The following is a 20,370-nucleotide window of genomic DNA, read 5'->3' on the forward strand; positions in this document are numbered from 1 at the left end:
CTTACTCAAAGGCTTTGTTTTTGTAGTTGTTGAGATCCACAAGCAGAGAACAGGTCTGTTTTATTTATCTTTATTCTTATGCATAGTACAGTGCCTGATATGTAGTTAGGTTCCCAATAAATGATAAAAGTGTTCATCAGTTAATAAGTAAGTAGAGGATACAGAAGAACCAGCTTTTGTGGGCTAAGTAGAGAAGGGATGCATTTTTTTTTTATTTTGGACAGATTAAGTCATGTGCATCATCAGAGTAAAAACATCGAGCAGAAACTCTGGAGTGTAATTCGAGAGCTCAGAGGAGATAAGTTGAGGCCAGAGATCAGGTTGGAAGAGTTATTAGTATATGGATTTTTAAAATAATGATAATTTATGATGTGCCAGGTTTTTTTCTGTACATTTTCCATATATTAGCTCATTTAATTTTCACAGCAGTCTTAAGTAGTAGTAGTTGTTACTATTAACGCTATTTCACATATGAAGAAACCAAGACAAAGAAGGTTTAAATGCCCCAGATGGTGATAGAAACCATGGGAATGGATGAGCTTGGGGAGAGCATTTTCAGTGACAGAACATGACCATTGAGGATGGGATCTAGTAAAACAGAATGAGAGGCAGGTAGAAGAAACAATGACCAAGTAGATAGAAAGGCAATGGAGCACGGTACCTTTGAAGTTCAAGGAGAGAACATTTTAAGCAAGTGGACGTGCTAATGGCAATATAGGCTTCTGAGAGATCACGGAGGGTTTAGAATATCAATTTCATTGCATTTGATTAAAAGAAGGCTATTAATGACTAAAGCAAGTATTCTGTGCAAAGTAAGGTGGTTGGAAACTGGGAGGATTTCCCAAAGACATTGAAAAGAAAGTCAAATCTTAGGGTTTTTTTCTGCATCTTCAAAAATATTTAATTTTATTTTTATATTGACAGATAAAATTGTATGTGTTTACTGTGTACAACGTGGTGTTTTGAAGTGTATATACATTGTGGAATGATGAAATCTAGCTAATCAACAAATGCATTACCTCATGTAATTATCACTTGTGTGATGATAACACTTTACATCCACTCTCAGCATTTTTCAATAATATAATATTATAGTCAACATGCTGTACAATAGATCTCTTGGACTTCTGCCCATCTAACTGAAATTCTGTACCCTTTAACAACATCTTCCCATCACTTCAGTCCCTGGTAACCATAATTCCTTGCTCGATTCTATAAGATCAACTTTTTTAGTTTTCACATGTGAGTGAGATCATGTAGTATTTGTTTTCCTGTGCCTGGCTTATTTCACTTAACATCATGTTCTCTGGGTTCATTCATGTTGTCACAAATTACAGGATTTCATTCTTTTTAACGTATAAATAATATTCCATTGTGTATATTTACCAAATTTTCTTTCTTCATTCATTCATTGGCAGACCTGTAGGTTGATTCTATATTTTGGCTATTGTGAATAATGCTGCAGTAAACATGGATGTGCAGACATCTCTGTGACATACTGATTTCATTTCCTTTGGATATGTACATAGTAGTAGGGTAGCTCAGTTATATAATATTACTATCTTTAATTTTTTGAGAAACCTCCATATTGTTTTCCACAATGGCTGTACTAATTTACATTCCACCAACAGTGTGCAAGGGTTATCTTTTCCCTACATCCTCGCCAATGATTGTTATTTTTTGTCTTTTTGATAATACCCATTCTAACGAGTGTGAGGAAATATCACATTGTGGTTTTAATTTGTACTTTTCTGATGATTAATGATAATAAACATTTCTCATGTACTTGTTGGACATTTGCACATCTTTTTTTGAGAAGTATCTATTCAGTTCCTTTGACCATTTTTAAATTGTGTTGTTTTCTTGTTATTGAGTTGTTTGAATTCCTTATGTATTTTGGATATTAACCCATTATTAGATGTATAGTTTGCAAATATTTTCTCCCATTCTATAGGTTGTCTCTTTACTACATTGATTGTTTCCTTTGCTGTGCAGAAACTTTTATTTTGATGCAATCCCATGTGTCGATTTTTTCTTTTGTTTTCTGTACTTTGGGGTTCATATGCAGAAAATTACTGCTCAGACCAGTGTCCTAGAGCTTTTCCTCTGTTTTTGTCTAGTGGTTTTGTAGTTTCAGGTCCTACAGTGAAGTCTTATAGTCTCTTTTGAGTTGATTTTTTGTATATGATGTGAATTAAGGATCTAATGTCATTCAGCTGCTAGTGGATATTCAGTTTTCCCAGCACTATTTATTGGAGATACTTTTCTTTCCCCATTGTGTACTCTTGGCACCTTTGTCAAAAATCAGTTGGCTGGCTGTATATGTGTGGATTTATTTCTGGGTCTCTGTTCTGTGTCCCGTAGGCCTATATGTCTGTTTTCTTGCCATTGTGGTTTTTTTTTTTGTTGTTGTTGTTGTTGTTTTGTTTGTTTGTGTTTGAGATACAGTCTCACTCTGTTGCCAGGCTGGAACACAGTGGTGCGATCTCGGCTCACTGCAACCTCTGCCTCCCGGGTTCAAGCGATTCTCCTGCCTCAGCCTCTGGAGTAGCTGGGGTTACAGGCACGCGCCACCACACCTGGCTAATTTTTGTATTTTTAGTAGAGACGGAGTTTCACCATGTTGGCCAGGATGGTGTCAATCTCTTGACCTCGTGATCCACCCACCTCAGCCTCCCAAGCCATTGGTTTTTATAGATACAGACCCTGAAGAAAAATAGATGGACTATGAAAAAATACTACTTTTATTGGATACTTTGGCCTGTGTCAGAATTTGACGTCTGAATTTAGATACTTAGTATGTGCCTGTTGAATAATGAGTTGAGAGAAAAATGGAATAAATATTGTCACATGCTGCATTATTTATATTTCAGGCGTCTCTAGATCAAAATGGAACATATTCTATAGGAAAAAATGAGTAATTAAATTGAGGTGTGCCAAATTTTTATAAATTATGTAACTAATATTGAATATTAATAAAAGTTTTGAGAAGCATTTGTAACTTTATTTAATAAGCAATGCTGTATACCATTAGATAATGCTTTGTGAGCTTCCAATTTAATCTATAATTTTTCAAACTCTTATTCAGTAAATGGAAAAGGCAATTGTAGCCCACAGTGGATATTAGAAATAAATTTTTGCTTGGCTCCACATACTCTGTTTTCTTTTCCATCTTTATAAGAAAGATTTGTGTAGATTAGTGCAGATGGTATTTGTCTTATTTAAATGTGTTTAGAGTGATGTTTAATATTAAGAATTTTTGAAAATGTAAAGTCTATGATGAAGTATAATGAATATTAACCTGCTACCCTTTGATTCTCCAAATAATCTTAGTCTAGCTTAGGGCTTTCAGAGAAATAAAACAATATAACTTATTTCAAGGCAAAATGTTTCTCTAGGTTTCACCGGAAGACTTTTGTGAAAAGATGTGGATCAATTATACCTATTTTTGGAACTATGAATGTGATGCACTTTCTGCATATGTGGCTCTGTGCAACAAGTTTGATATCTGTATTCAGTGGAGAACACCTGATTACTGCTGTGAGTAACTGTTAACTGAATAATATTTTTCCATCGTAAATAAATTTCACTTTTGCAATCACTTCTTTCCTTCTTTTTCTTTTTTATCATGAACTAATTTAGTAAGCATAAAATGCACAGAAGAAGCTATGACAAACGCAAGTTACATCACTTGATTTCAGAAATAAAACAGTCACACATGAAGCTCCCTTTGTGCCTTCTCCAGCCCTTCCCTCTCTCTTTTCCCTGAGAGGTAATCACTTTTCAAGAGGGGCATTGCTGATTCATCGGGAATGTGTGTCATCTCCAATTTCACTAGACACTGTCAAATTGTTCTCCACTGAGATTATACCATTTATAACCCCACCATCTGAGCATTTAATTTTTAATAGTATGACTTTTTACAATCATTGACAATCCACAAGGATTTTCTAAAACATCATTTATAAACTGCTCACCAATAGTAATTTCTTTTGACAGTGAAGGATCAAACCTAAATATACAGCATTTTTCTTTTTTATGATTCGGTTGAGTTATATACTGAAAGTGTATTTCGGCTATAATTCTGAGTAGACTGTTATCTCTTACTGTACAGAGCAATAATTTCATAATAGTTGATTGTATATTTATGCCAACCAGACTTGGGCTGCCTGTTGGTGATATTTATTTGTTATACATCTGATAAGCGTTTCCTACCATAACAGCTAATCCTAGCAGACCCTTAGAAAATGTTTAAAAATTACAAAAAATGCAAAAAACAAACACATTGATGCCTTTGTTTCTGATTTATGGTTACAGAGTAAATGAAAAATGGACTTTGAAGAGACTAAAATTTGCAAAATATATTTTCTAAAAGAAATCTGACATTTCTTTCTTTTACTAGAATTTAAATAGGTTACTTTTATCATTAGCAAATTTTGTCTCCTATTCTTCAAAGCCCTGAGTTGCCCAGAGGGGAAGGAATATCAACCCTGTGTGCGACCTTGTGAAGCAAGAACATGCCTGAACCAATGGTTCTATGGACACACTTCCTGTTTGAACCTAAGAGAAGACTGTGTGTGCAAAGATGGAACTATTCTTCACAGGCCACATTCAACCCAGTGCATTCCAGAGAAAGAGTGTGGTAAGACACAAAGTACAAAATGACTTCTCAGGAATCCGGCAAACAAACAAAAACATTTTTTAGATATTGCAGAGATGTGCTAACAAAGGTTTATCAAAGACAGCCTGTGTTGGAAAGGAAATGAGTTTGTTTGTAGTTTGATTTTAATATGATTTCAATAGAAGTTAATTGTTACAAAAGCTTCAGTGGTAATGTGTTTTAATCTTTATATCTGCCCATAGTAACTGAGAAAAAGCATGGGAAATCAAGAATTAAGAGTGTGGATTATGGACTGAACTCAAAATCAACTTAATTCATGTATTAGTTGTTCACTTTTACTCCTATGAGTCTCAGGTTATGCGTCTGGAAAGTGAGGAAAATAATAGTACTTATAAGGTTAGTGTGGGGCTACATAATTTAGTAGAAAGCATTTTGTATTTGACATGGTGCCTTGAGAAAGTTAAGCATGTAAGAAATGTCAGATGGTACTATTATCTGGGTACTATGATTTGGATGTAGTTTGTTCCCACCAAAACTCATGTTGAGGTTCGATCCTCCGTGTGGCAGTGCTGGGAGGTGTGGCCTAGTGGGAGGTGTCTGGATCATGGGGCCACTGCCCTCATCAATAGATTAATGCCTTCTCAAGGTTGTGAGTGAGTTATTGCTCTTGTGAGACTAGATTAGTTCTAGCAGAAATGGAATCTTTCCCTAAAGTACAGATTGTTATAAAGGGAGTTTCCTCCTCATATTTGATTCCTCTTCACATCTGTCCACTTCTCCTTTGACCTTCTGCCATAGTACAAGGCAGGAGCAAAACCCTCACTGGAAGCTAAGTAGATGCTGGCGCCATGCCCCTTGAACTTCCCAGCCAGCAGAAGTGTGATTAAATGAACCTCTTTTCTTTATAAACTATCTATTTTCAGGTATTCTCTTAGAGCAACACAAAATGGACTAAGATACTGGAGGAACACATCTAGTATTTGTAATTATATTTTCGAACAATGTTATTTTGATGCATTGTCTCCATGGTGGTGGCAGATGAAAAAGTGCAAAATTGAGATGATTGCAGCACAGGAATTGTCAGTCATAGGCCTCTTCATTACGATCAAAAGAAAATGAATTGACTAATAATTAAAGAAAAAGGCAAGGAGAAGTGAAATGCATATATAGTTTCAGAAACAAGCTAGTGTTTGCCAGTATAGAAAGTATCTGTGGAAGACTTTGAGAATATACACATGTGCTTATATTTGTTCTTTAGAGATCTATGAGATTTGGTTTGATAGCAAATAGGATAAGAGTTCATTGGAGGCTGGGGATATGGTTGATAAATACATTTATCATTATTATTCCTTAAAAGAACTACTAGATGGTCGTATTTATCATAAAATAAAACTTTTACTTAAAAGTAATAGTCACTACATAATATTTTGCCTGATTGCCTACTTTTTACTTTTAGATTTTAAAGCAGAAATATTTTGAATTTTCATATGATATAAATGCTATATGAGGTAGGGCCTACCTTGTTTTCTCATCCCACTCATTTTTAACAGTTACTATTTGCAAACTAATTTAAATTTATATTATTGAATTTGATTAGGCTAAATAAATTATATTAACAGGACTTAAAATGTGTCAAAAATAATAGATCATTTCATTTATAGAAGAAGACATACAGATTTACAGATGGTTGTAAAAGGAAAGAAACTTTTTCTTTCTTTTACTTTTTTCTTCTCTTTCTTTCTTTCTTTCTTTTTTTTTTGAGACAGGATCTACTCTGTTGCACAGGCTTGAGTACAGTGGTCATAGCTCACTGAGACCTCAAACTCTGGGCCTCCAGTGATCCTCCCACCTTAGCTTCCTGAGTAGCTGGGACTACAGGCATGCCACTACACTTCGCTAATTATTTTTCTTTTTGGTAGAGACAAGGTCTTACTCTGTTGCCCAGGCTGGTCTCAAACTCCTGGACTGAAGCAGTCCTCCCTCCTCAGCCTCCCAAAGTGCTAGGATTATAGGCACGAGCCACTGCATCTGACCAGGAAAAAAATATTTTCTGTGGACTAAGTATAAACTTTCATTAAAGAAAAATGTAAGTTAGTGGTGATGAAAGAGAAATATGAGAAAAACAATAGACTTGTGATACATCATCATGTCACTGGGCCATGTCACAGTCTGAAACCAAAACATGGTGGCATGATTTATTTTAGTGCCCAGGTTTTGAATGTTATAATACTGTTGATCTTTTTAAGCATGCACTGATAGTGAAGACCAACCCCGCACTGCTGGGGAGATTTGGAATGGGGGCATTGATGAATGTGCTCTGTACAAATGTTTGGAGAATGGAAGCATTATCCCTATAGAACCTGACTGTGATGAAGAGCCCATGCCAGTTTGTGAACGAGAAGCTGAAGTTGTCATGGGCATCATTGATAAATGGACCTGCTGTTCAAAGGAAGTTTGTGGTATGTATGCAGAAGCCTTATAGTCAATTGATTCCACAAAATATGTTGATATTCTTTGTGAAAAAGCAGAGCATATATAATGCTTTGTATTTTTAAAAAAGGGCCATAAATGTCATTTTCTCAAAGCAAGTTTTGTTTCATTACAATTCTGTTGAATACACATGAAAAACTCTGGCTATTCACAGTTAATAACACTCAACAAAACATGAGAAGAGGAAAGATCTGGAAATCTTTCATGTATGAATCAAGGGTGAAAGACAATAATAGAAAAATGTCAAAGCTGCTGCATTTTCATATATGGCCCACTTTGTTAGCTGAGTGGGTTAACTGCAGTGTAAAAACATGCATAATGAGAGTCATTTCCCCTCTTTGAGTTTCCTGTCTTGAGTTGGCAGTCATTTCCCTGCTTTGAGTTGGCAGATTTTAGTTGTGTTCACTAATATTTTAACAGTTTTTCTTATTTATAGGATGTGACACGACTTTGTGTGAAACTACCATTCCAACATGTACAAATAGTCAAAAATTGATTGTTGGCCACAGTCCTCTTTCTTGCTGTCCACAGTACAAATGTGGTAAGTAATCAATATAGAAAATTAAGAGTGAGGTTCATTGTTCATTCAGAACAGTGAATTAGATTCTCATTCATTGTGTCTCCAAGAGAATGATTTATTATAAAAATTGCGGACTTGTCTTGCTAATTTTTTAAACCTGGTATATATCTTTCATATATATGTATATATATGTATATGATTAAGAACTTTAAAATAAGTTATTTATTACTAAATTCAAAGAGAGGTAAACACTATGTCATTTTTTTATTGTGCTATACAAATTTTCTGATTTAATTGTGTTTCTGCAGAATGTGACCCATTGAAATGCCCCAGTATTTCAACACCAGAATGCAGAGAAGATCAATTCATGATTCAAGTTCAACAGGAAGAACCTTGTTGTTTTTCCCCTTTTTGTGGTGAGTATTGTAGAGATAATTTCTTGGAAGAAGAGAAAGGATCTAGGAAAAAAATCTCTTATTTGATGTGAATTTTATGAGACTGATGGTAAGCAATATTCTGATGTTATACGAATTCAACTGAATGAGAACTGTTGTAAAGAAAGTATGACATTTTAAATGACTAGACAATCATAATAAATACCTTCCCCCATCAACAAAAACTACATACATCAGTCTAAATATGACCAAGATATTTAAATCAAGCTTTTTAAATAAGGCCAATACCTAATTTTTTCGAAGAAAAATTTAGCACTGGCTTTCCTTGAAGAACCAACTTGAATAATGGGCTCTGCTAAGACTTTATAGGACGTCTTTAAAACTTCATGTCCTGTATATCATGTTTGAGGTATGATGATCTCAAAAAAGAATGGCAGAAAGAAAGAGTGACTGGAAATTGACTGGAGCTAAATATTCTGCCTGGTGAACTGAATATTGAAATATAAAGAATTCTCTAATTTTTTTTTCAAATGAATCATTATATCCAAGATTGCTTGGTGATTAATGTAGGTTTCAGAAGTAATCAAAACAATTTCTTTGCATCAGTTAAGATTCATTGACTGCAAGTGGCAAAACTGATTGATTCTGGCTAGCTTTAGCACAACCTGTTATTGGAAGAATCTGGGGAAGTAGGACCAAAATGAAGCAGAACAGTCAAGCCCTAGGAAGGAGAGAAACCAGCTGTTCTAGGTAGAAGTCACTAATGATTGAGCCAACTTTACTTTTTTCTTCAGTTGATGTGTCTCTATGTATGACTCAAATTCCATCCAAAGGGATTCCGATTACTTCTATGTGGGTTGTTTCTACAGAGTGGCCTGGTTGAGGCACCTTTAAAGATAGTCACTCAAAAAGGTGTGGCTGGTGCATTTCCTCAAGATCATTCAGAGACTAGTTATCAAAGGTGGGAGGGCATGCTGAAGCAGCCCAAAAGAACAAATGCCTACTACATTTTCATCCCTAAATGAGAGTAATCAATGATAGTGAATTAAGAAAACATAAATATAATAAATAAACAAGTGACATTTTGATTCTAATGAGAACAAATTACCTAGGAAATCTGAATGTTCTACCTTTCTGGTAAGATGGTGTTCTATATGTCACTGTGCTTGGAAAGCATAAGGCAATATACTCAGACAGTATAATTGTTTTTATGGCCAAATAAGGAAATATACCTCATGTTTCTTTTACTATTTTCTTAAACAAAATTGATTTGATTTAGGTATGGTAACTTAAACTCATATTATAATTCATGGTTTTTAGCTCAGCTGTGATTTTTGGCTTCTTGTTTTACCTTAGTTTGTGAATCTTGCACCAAACCTGTTCCACTATGTCATGATGGGGAATTTCTCACAGTAGATCTTAATAGCACACACTTCTGTTGTCCTCAGTATTACTGTGGTAAGTGTATATTAACTATTCTAAAATATTTAGATGTGTCCAATGTTTAAGAAGCCCAGTGCATCTTAGTTGGCTGTTACATCAGACCCTTTTTCAAAGTTTTTCATTTGATGAGCTATCCCAGCACCAGTACTCTTTTTGTACCTGTTTATATGTCAATGGTTTTATCTTCACCAACACATGGCAATCTGATGGTGGGAGAGGTAGCACTTGGGAAATATGAATCCATGCATTATTGTAATGGCAGTGAACTAAATGGTAGGTAATGAGAAATGGCAACTCTATAAAATTCATCTTTACCCATGTAATTTTTCTTTTTAGTATGTGAGCCAAACCTTTGTCCTATGCCATTACTCAACTGTGCAGAAGATATGAATCTTGTGAAAGAAAATGTATCTGGTCAATGTTGCCCAACATGGCACTGTGGTAACTAATTTTCATATTTTAAGGTTTCATTATAATAAGTTAATTATTTTGATCAATGTAAATATGTTGATTTTTGCCTTTTAGAATGTAACTGTGAAAACCTTGTTATGCCAACTTGTGAAGTGGTAAGAACACATATTTTGATTGACTTGTCATATTTATTTAAATCTGTTTATTCTTCCTTTATCTCTCTCATTTCTAAATTCTTCTTAGAGTTAATAAAATTACCCACATTAAATTGTACTAAAGTAGATTAAAATAATGTGCTCTGATATTAGGAAATAGTCAATAAGTTATATTTTAGTTGAGATAGGAAAGTACAATACATTATTTTTTAACTGCTGATAGAATCTGCTAATCTTATATCTACTTCAGTTCCCTGTATTAAAATGAAGCAAAATATTGAAAAAAATTATCTTAATATTGAATGGTGTTGCTAATGATTCTTTAAGAAAGTGAGCTAATAATGCCTCTGTTGTAGAGGAGAAGGGGGTATAAACATGGAACAGCCTGTTTCTTCTTAAGCGTTATCTGCGAACATGTAAACCTTATAGAAATTTCAAATATTTAATTTTTAGAAATAACTAGGATAACTCTGGTGTCACTTACTTAATCCTTAAATGTGTCCCGTGGTACTTTACAAGTCTTTGTTTTCTTTAACTATCTTCATGATATGCCGATAAGACTTGAGAAAGACAATATATTCCTGGCGCTATTTATTAGAGAAGACAACGTTTTATTTCACAAAGACATTTTACTTTTCTTTTCCTTCTCAAACAATGTGTACACTTAGAGAATTCTTTCAGAATCTCCAGTTCAAAGCTATATTATGAAGAATGAATGAGGTACTTTTTAAAGTAAAAGAACCCTTCCTAGGATGACACTGTTTTATTTAAAAAGCATTAATCCAACATTTGCTTTAATGATGCTTTCATCTATGGTTTACAGAGAATGTTTAAACTTTACAAATAACTTTCATAATAATTCTCTCATTTGATTATTTTGTGTGTACACTGTATATACATCTACACAAGAGTAGAATTATGATGCCATGTATTTCTCTAGTCCTTCACAGTTACATAACATATTCAGTATACTATCTTATTGAATCTTTACCAAGTCAGCACTTTAGCTCATTTTATAAGTGAGAAAGATGAGGTCTAAGGGAATAAATTATTGACTGAGCTTTTCAGGATTCTAACCAAGGATTGCTTTTTGTGTGTGTATGTTTTCATATTCCTTATTCTTTCTACTTTGCCTTAACTCTTTATTTCCCTTAGAAAATGTAGCCAAGGCACAACTTGAAACAAGAATGAAAGAGAATGTGAGACTGCCTTGTTTCTACCTTTCTCTAGCTGTGGCTCACTTAGGCAGTAAATAAATTAATATAATTTAAATGCTTAGTGTCTGACATATAGGAAGGGCTCAATCAGTATTAGTTATAAGTATTAGTTTTTTTTGACACATTAAAACGTAAATTTCTTAATTTTTTTCCCCTTTACAAGTCTGACCTAGCCCTTTTCTACTTTCTATCTTTTTTCTGGGACACATAGGTTGGTTTGTTTCTCTCACTCCCTCTCTCCCTCTCACTCCCCCTCTCTCCCCCTCTCTCCCCCTCTCTCCCCCTCTCTCTCCCCGTCTCCCCATCTCTCCCCCTCTCCCCTTTTCTCCCCCTCTCTCCCCCTCCCCCCCTCGCTCTTTCCCTCTCTCTCTCTCCCTCTCTCCCTCTCACTCTCCTTTCTTTCTTGTCTTGCTCTGTCACCAGGCTGGAGTGCAGTGGTGTGATCTCTGCTCACTGCAACCTCTGCCTCCCAGCTTCAAGTGATTCCCCTGCCTCAGCCTCCTGAGTAGCTGGGAGTACAGGCGTGTGCCACCATGCCCAGCTAATTTTTTGTGTTTTAGTAGAGACGGGGTTTCACCATGTTGGCCAGGATGGTTTCAATCTCCTTACCTCGTGATCTGCTTGCCTTGGACTCCCAAAATGCTGGGATTACAGGTGTGAGCCACTGCGCCTGGCTGGGACACACAGGTTTTCTAAAGGCAAACTAGAACCAGTATACAATATTTGTGTTTAATTTTATTTATTTATTTATTTATTTTTAAAATGGACAAATATTGTATATATTTATTATGTACATGTTAATTCAAAATATGTATACATTATGGAATAGCTAAATTGAGTTAATTAACACATGCATTACCTCACAACATCATTTTTTTGTGATGAGAACACAGAATCTATTATCTTAACAATTTTTAAAAATACAATCCATTGTTGCTAATGATTGTCATTATGTTTTATAATAGATCTCTTGAACTTATTTCTCCTATCCTGAAATTTTGCATCCTTTGGCCAACATGTCCTCAAACCCTACTCCCCCACCCTCAGCCCTGGTACCCACCATTATACTCCCTACCATCTGTGAGTTCAACTTTTTTAGATTCTGCATATAAATGAGATTATGTGGTATTTGTCTTTCTGGGCTTGGCTTATTCCATTTAACGTAATGTCCTCCAGGTTCGTCCATGTTGTCTCAAATGACAGGACTTTCTTCTTTTTCAAGGCTGTATGGTATTGCATTGTGTATATATACCACATTTTCTTTATCCATTCATCCTTTGGTGGACACTTGGGTTGATTCCATATCTTGGCTATTGTGAATAGTGCTGCAGTAAACATGGGAGTGCAGATATCTCTGCAATATAGTGATTTTATTTCTTTTGGATATATACCCAGTAGTGGAATAGCTGGATCATATAGTAATTCTATTTTTAATTTTTTGAGGAACATATATACTGTTTTTCATAATGACTATGCTAATTTACATTCCCACCAACAGCATGCAGGGTTTCTTTTTCTGCATCTTCACAAACACTTGCTATCTTTTGTCTTCTCGATAATGACCATTCTAACAGGTATGAGGTGATATTTCATTATGGATTTAATTTGCATTTCCCTGATTACTAATATTAAGCATTTTAAAATATACTTCTTGGCCATTTATATGTTTTCTTTTGTAAAATGCCTATTCAGGCCCTTTGCCCATTTTAAAAATCAGCTTATTTGTTTTTCTTGATATTGAGTTGTTTGAGTTCTTTATATATTTTGGATATTAACCCATTATTTGATGTATAGTTCGCAAATATATTCTCTCACTCTGTAGGTTGTCTCTTCACTCTGTTGATTGTTTCCTTTGCTGTGCAGAAGCTTATTAGCTTGCTATACTCCCATTTGTCAATTTTTCTTTTGTTGTCTCTACATTTGGGTTCACAGCCAAAAAAATCATTGCTGAGACCAATATCCTGGAGCTTTTCCTCTATATTTTCTTCTAGTGGTTTTACAGTTTCAATAATTACAGTTAAGTCTTTAATCCCCTTGGAGTTAATTTTTGTATGTTGTGTGAGATAATGGTCTAATATAATTTGTCTGCATGCGGACATGCAATTGTTCCAACATCATTTATTGAATAGACTATCCTTTTCCTATTGTTTGTTCTTGGTAACTTTGTCAAAAATTAATTGGCCATAATTCATGGATTGATTTCTGGATTCTCTATTCTGTTTTATTGGTCTATGTGTCTGTTTTTATGCTGGTACCATGCTGTTTTGATTACTGCAGCTTTGTAGTACATTTTGAAGTCAGGTAACATGATGCTGCCAGCTGTGTTCTTTTTGCTCAAGATTGCTTTGGCTATTTGGTGTCTTTTGTGGTTTTAAGCAAATTTGAGGATTGTTTTATCTATCTCTGTAAAAAATGTCACTGGAATTTTGACAAGGTTGCATTGAATCTGTAGAGCAATTTGAGTAGTATAGATATCTTAACAATAAAATTTGGGGAGCACATTAAAACTTAATTTCTTAAATTATTTTGTCATATTTGATTACAAATTAAACATGATGCTCAGAATGTTAATCACATTATAGAGATCATTATGAAGAAGTTTCCAGAGATGGCAACCATCAAGAAAAGCTTGGAAGAATGTGATAGGTTAACAATAATGGATGAAAGCAGTTGAACTATTTCAGACAGGGGCTAATAGAAACAGAAGTAAATTCACAAAGCTATGAGGTAATAGATGTATGCTGAAAAATAATAACCATAAACCCCTCTCTCTCACCTAGAGAAATAGCTAACTGAAGGAAGAATGAGATATAAAAATCTATACAAATTGGTATATTTGGGGAGGGTTTTATTTTTTATTTTTATTTTCTAGAGACAGACTCTGGCTCTGTTGCTTAGACTGAAATGCAGTGGCACAATCATAGCATCACTGAACTCCTAGGCTCAAGTGATTCTCCCGCCTTGGCCTCCCAAAGTGCTAGCATTACAGGTGTGAGCCACTGCACCTGGCCAAGAGGGCTTTAAAGGCAAGGCTGAGGAATTCAGATTTTATTTATTCAATTATTATTTTCATTTATTTCTTCAACCAACATTTGTTGAAGATAAGTTATGGGCAGTCATCATGCCAGACACTTGAAAAAACACAATCCTACCCTGAGGAGCTCTGTGCAAATTTTATATGATAGGAGATGGAAAGAGTCCTGTATAGGATGAAAATCATGATGAAAATGGTGTTTGAGGGAGATGTTTCTATTTGTGCATAGCAGGATATGAGCACTAAAACATTAGAGGGCAGGAGATCAGCAAAGAGACTGGTATAGACATTTACGAATGAACATCTTCGCTATTGTGAGGTTGGTGTGAATTTAGGAGGGCAAAATGAAAGACTGGCCTTTTGTAACAAGTTGAACAAATGTGTTGCGGGTGGGGGAGAGGGAAGAGAGAGAAAGAGAGAGAGAGAAATTGATTTAAAAACTTGAAGTTTTCAAGTCTTGCACACCAAGAATCCAAGATTACTAGGTCCTTGGACAAACATTACAATGGCCAGTGGAGCAGCTGAGAGTAGAGGTCCTGGTATTTGACTTGTAACCAGCCTCATTCAGAGCTCCTTTTGTTTTTTTGGCCTGGAAAAAGCAAAATAGCATCTTGAGTCATTTCAACAACTTCCAATGTAACAAGAAAAACCTAGCCTTTCCTCCTATGGGATTTTATACTTCCTGTGTTCTAGACGCTTTGAAGCTTTTTGGAGTAGCAGTCTCTATGTTCATTCATTAACCTTGGTCTGGTTGTGACCTTAGCTCTGTTTTTTATTTATTTATTTATTTTTTTCCCTAGTGGATTTCTACCAGTCTCTACTTTCTCTTTTCTTGTGTTTTCCCTCCCCAGCATTTGTGCTAGATGCTGGCCCATCTAGCTTATTTCCAACTCAACCCTCAATGTCTGAATATTAATTATGAATCATATTTTGACATTCAGTATTCCAAGAATTTTTAAATGACTTTTATATTATTAGCATTGTGCTAGACACACAGAACGTAACTAGTAGCTTTAATATCCTTGAACATCTTACCCAAATATACATAACCCTTCATCCATGATGATCTAGTTTTAACATTCGTGGCTTTACACAAGCATTTATCTGACTCATTGTTCCTGAGTACTCACTCTGAATAGTGGCTAATGTTTGTTTCAGTGACTAAGGTGATTTTAAAAAATATCACATTAGTTTGTTCACATAGACAAATGTGTTTCAACCTGAAAAATGTATGTTAGGCCTTTGCAATTTTTTAAAATAATAACTTTATTGAATTAAATTCACATAACATACAATACATCCATTTAAAGTGTACAGTTCAATGGCTTTTAGTATATTCACTGAGTTGCACAACCATCAACACAATCAATTTTAGAAGAATTTCATCAATCCAAAAAGAAACCCTGTACCTATGGCAGTCATTCCTCATTTCTCTCCAAACTCTCCAGCCCTCAGAAATCTCTACTCTACTTTCTGTCTCTCCGTGTATTTCTGTTCTTGGTATTTCCTATAAAGAGAATTGTATAATATGTGGTCTTTTGTGTCTGGCTCTTTTTACTTAGCATAATATTTTGAAGGTTAATCCGTGTTGCTGCATGTGTCACTACTTCGGTCCTTTGTTGTTAATAATATTCCATTGTATGGATATACCTTGACATTTATCCAAATGTCAACATTTGGATATTTATCTTGGACATTTATCCAAGATGACCAACAGCACATGAGAAGATGCTTAACATCGTTAAGTATCATTTAAATACAAATCAGAACTATAGTGAGATACCACTTCACATCTTGCCCGAATATAAATAACCCTCCATGTATATTAACCCATTATATTAACTCACTAAAAAGACAAAAAATAACACATTTACAAGGCTGTGGAGAAATGGAAACCCTTATACACTACTGGTGGCAGTGTAAAATTGTGCAGCTGCTTTGGAAAACACCTTGGCTATTACTCAGAAAGGTAAACATGGAGTTATTATATAACACAACAATTTCACTCCTAAATATGTACTGATGAGAAATGAAAAAATATGTCCACATAAAAACTTATACTCGAATGTTCATAGCAGCACTCTTCATAATAGCCCAAAGTGGAAGCAGCCCAAAGTGATTTTGCTGCAGACTTTACAGGAGAGGGATGTTCATTTGGGAGTAAAAATTACCATATTTTTTCAGGTAAATATTTAGGATTGGTAGAGCAATTAAAGAGGTATTTCCTTTTGGTCAAATTGGCAACTTAGAATAAAAGCATAATTGAATATGTGGATAAGATCTGAAAGGAAATGAGCATAGAAGAGAAGGATAGAAGATTTAAGCCTAAGCTCGAGGAAACAGAGTTAACATTATGGCTTTAACTATTAAAAAACAGGTACATATGTTACCTAAAAGAGTTAGTGTAAGCCTAATACCATCTTTTTAGTCTTTGGAGTAGTCATGCACTGGAAGAATTCGATTTATTATTATTTTTAACTCCATTATTCTAACATTTATTTCCAGTCCCATTGGAATTGTCTAATGACTAAAGTCCTAAAATATCAAATGAATTAGTGTCCATAAGACTACTTTACAACTTACAAGGCACTATAAAAAGCAAGACATTATTAGCTTATGAGGAAAAATGCCTTTTATGTGAATGTATTGGAATCATTTATTTATGTCAAGAATAAAATTCATTTTATTACTGATGTCATATGAAAATTAAATGCATCCAGGAAAAGTCGATGCTTCAGATACAAGTCTTGAAACTTTAAGCCTGGTCCTGTATTTGGTGGGAAGAATCTCTGTCAGTCCTGATAGGGCAAAGTTTGAGCATCTATCATAGTAACAATGTACTAACAGCAAAATGCTCTATAGGACTTTCTGTGTGTCAGTCCTATTCTGAACTCTTTACATATATTGATCCATTTATTTCTCTCAACAATCCTAAGAGGCAGGCTGTATTATTATCCCTATATTGCAGATAAGGGAAGTGAGGAGCAGATTGATTAAGTAATGTGCCCTAAATCAAAAAGTTAGTAAGTTATGGAGCCAGGATTGGTGCAAAGGCAGTTCCATTCCTAAGACTGTGCTATTAACCACTATACTATACTCATTGTGTTGCTGATGTGTATACTATAGCAGCCTTGTGCAGATGCAGACATCAGAACCCTAGGCTGCCTTGGTAGAGCAGATCAAGAACATTTCCATGAAGCAAAGTTCCCAAGGTTGGCAAATGTTGTCTTTGATTGCCCTACAGAAGCTCAGAATCAAACAATATGATTTTAAAGTGTCTGGCTGTGTGATAAGGGACTTATTAGATGTTATCACTGAGTATGTATGTGTGTGTGTATATATGTATCAATTGTTTTATATATATGGTTTATATATGTATATATATAATAAGCTAAATGATAAGTAATAGTAGTATATTTTCAATAGGGAGAATTTACTGCAATAGACCGTAACTTCCAGAGTGATTGTGGATGCATACAGTATCTCTGTGGTAACTATGTCTTTTGTAACTTTTAAATTATAAATGAATATCATTAGTATCTGTTTTTCACTATTAATAAGTTAAAAATCTCATTTTTGAGACACATACATTTTAAGCCATTTGCCAGTATTTGAGTATAGAAATGTGTTATTATGTTTCAATTTGTTCTTTTGTAATATCTCTAAATGTTCTGAGAACTGAATAACAGAACAGAAATATAAATATTTTTTCAGAGGCCTCAGAGAATTTTAAAGTGGGCATTAGGCTCTTTTTAATATGTCTACATTTAATTTAAAAATATAGACATCTAAAAAGTATGACGTTATGCCCATTATGTTAGTATTATTATTATTAATGTATTTTTATTAAGACAGAGTTGCTGTGTTACCCAGGCTGGAATATAGTGGCCCCATCCTAGCCCACTGCAGCCTCAAACTTCTGGGCTCGGTCAATCCTTCCACCTTAACTGCCTGAGTAGCTTGTACTACAGACATGCACCACCATACCCAGCTTTTTTTTTTTTTTGGAAATGGGGTCTTGCTATGTTTCCCAGGCTGGTCTCAAACTTCTGGTCTCTAGCAATCCTCTCACCTTGGCCTCACAAAGTACTGGGATTATAGGCGTGAGCCACTGTGCCTGGCCAAGAGCTCATATTCTAAACTTGCTATAAAATATAGCTGTTGGAGGAAGTTCAATCATTAAACAGCAGTTGATTTTATAGATGAATTTTTATTTTATGTTAAGGAATAGTGTACTACATTTTTAAGTAAATATTGGGCCATTAAAATACGTAAATATGAAGATCTTCATTAGTTTTGAAAAACTGGCACATCGCAATGAAAACATAGACTCAAATATAAGTTCCAATGATGGATTAGTACAAAACTCAACAGTATATTTTCTTATTGACTGTGTTTTCTGTTCTTAGAAAAGGATGATGTGTGTGTATTTCAAGAAGTATCAGTATTGAATCCTGGACAATCCATGATAAAGTATTTGGAAGAAGACTTTTGTTATACTATAGAGTGTCTGGAAGAAAAAGATAACCATACAGGCTTTCACACTCTGAATTTTACACTGGTGAATTGTTCAAAAAAATGTGATGTTGTAAGTATTCCTTGTAATTTATTCTGGTGAGAGTTAATGCATTCAAAAATGGCAGAGTTATAGAATTTGAAATGGTGAATGCTCCATTAGTTTAAAATATATATTATATAGTTCTTCAATAGTCTACTATTTTGTAATATATCTATAAAACATAGACTTTCACTTTCCTGTGCATAACCTTGAACTTCAGGAGTCTTATTATCTACAGCTTGCCAGGTTGCCTTACCTGAGGTTGTTGCACCTGCTTGATGAATTTGGCTGTTAGAAGTAAAGGTTAACATCTATCTCACTTCTAATATAACCATATAAAGTCAATTATTATTGGAAGCTTCTCATATTCAACCTTAGAAATCCTTACAGTTGTCTGGAAAGAGCTTGTAGTTATGTTTGGAAGAAATAACTCTCCAGAAGTAATTCATTAAAAATATTGATATGATGTCGCTAATCTAATATCATTATATGCAGCACCAGGTATATACTCCATCCCCAAGTGATTATGATTGTTGTGGTACCTGCAAAAATGTATCCTGCAAATTTCATATGGAAAATGGAACATCAGTTGTATACGCGGTATGTTTCATGGAGAGTAATGCTCTGTGCTATTTTCTGAAGGAGGAGTTCTTGAGTCAAAGTTTGGAAAATGTCCCCCCCACACACTGCACTGCATACAATAAACACAGTACACCTACAGCACACAAGACACAGTTACATTTGTTACATTTTAAAGTATCTGATAATTTATGTTGTAAAGAAAAATGCTTAACTTGTGACTCAAACTTATTTTATCATAGATCTTCACTCCTTTTTTCTAGATGTAAGAAATAGGCTTTGGGAAATGCTGATCGTGAAAGAAAGGAACAATTAATATTTTTATGTGACAGCTGATTTTTGATTTCAGATAAATTAGATACTACTGTTTCTCGAATTTGAATATTTACAGATCTTTTCTAATTGAGGTTCATAGAAGACCTTAAGCTACACATAAAATTAGAATCTAGAGAAAAGAAAATAGTCAGGTTCATCAGAATTCTTTACTGATCTGTAAGGAATCTTCAAGCCAAAGTTTGACAACTACTATTATTTTTTTTTTTTTTGCAACTTACAAAAATATAATTCTGTCTCTTAAAGCAGATTAACAGAGGTATCAACAGATTAGCATAAATATAATCTATTACAGAGATAGAATTCTTTGGAATAGACAATTGACATTTTTCTAACCTATATATAAAGTACAAAAATACACTTGATATGGTGAGAAAGTAGTGTCAAGGAGGAAAAAAATATATATATGTATAATACACGCATATATTTTTATTATGTACAAATCAGTATTTGTTCCTTCACCCTTTCTTTTCAAAAATAAATACTTCATTTGGTTGCAAATGACATTTATAAATTCAACTCATGAATTTCTCAGCTTTGACATAATTAAATATGCAAACAAATTAGAAACACATATTTTTTTAAATGCAAAGACAAAAATACCTGAATCCAAT

At 34.4% G+C, this 20,370-nt stretch overlaps 1 protein-coding gene across 1 annotated transcript in view; it reads left to right on the forward strand.

Annotated features, from left to right (window-relative positions):
• Window positions 1–20,370, forward strand: part of OTOGL (otogelin like) — a 273,380-nt gene that overhangs the window by 242,480 nt on the left and 10,530 nt on the right. Inside the window, exons 48-58 of the mRNA XM_031016545.3 lie at window positions 3,399–3,540; window positions 4,457–4,642; window positions 6,868–7,080; window positions 7,548–7,652; window positions 7,940–8,047; window positions 9,383–9,484; window positions 9,806–9,910; window positions 9,995–10,035; window positions 17,713–17,776; window positions 18,696–18,874; window positions 19,340–19,444. Coding sequence (XP_030872405.2) covers window positions 3,399–3,540; window positions 4,457–4,642; window positions 6,868–7,080; window positions 7,548–7,652; window positions 7,940–8,047; window positions 9,383–9,484; window positions 9,806–9,910; window positions 9,995–10,035; window positions 17,713–17,776; window positions 18,696–18,874; window positions 19,340–19,444 — 1,350 coding nt within the window. The remainder of the gene's footprint in view (window positions 1–3,398; window positions 3,541–4,456; window positions 4,643–6,867; window positions 7,081–7,547; window positions 7,653–7,939; window positions 8,048–9,382; window positions 9,485–9,805; window positions 9,911–9,994; window positions 10,036–17,712; window positions 17,777–18,695; window positions 18,875–19,339; window positions 19,445–20,370) is intronic.

Source organism: Gorilla gorilla, chromosome 10 (assembly GCF_029281585.2).
Source record: "Gorilla gorilla gorilla isolate KB3781 chromosome 10, NHGRI_mGorGor1-v2.1_pri, whole genome shotgun sequence".
Taxonomy (NCBI): domain Eukaryota; kingdom Metazoa; phylum Chordata; class Mammalia; order Primates; family Hominidae; genus Gorilla; species Gorilla gorilla.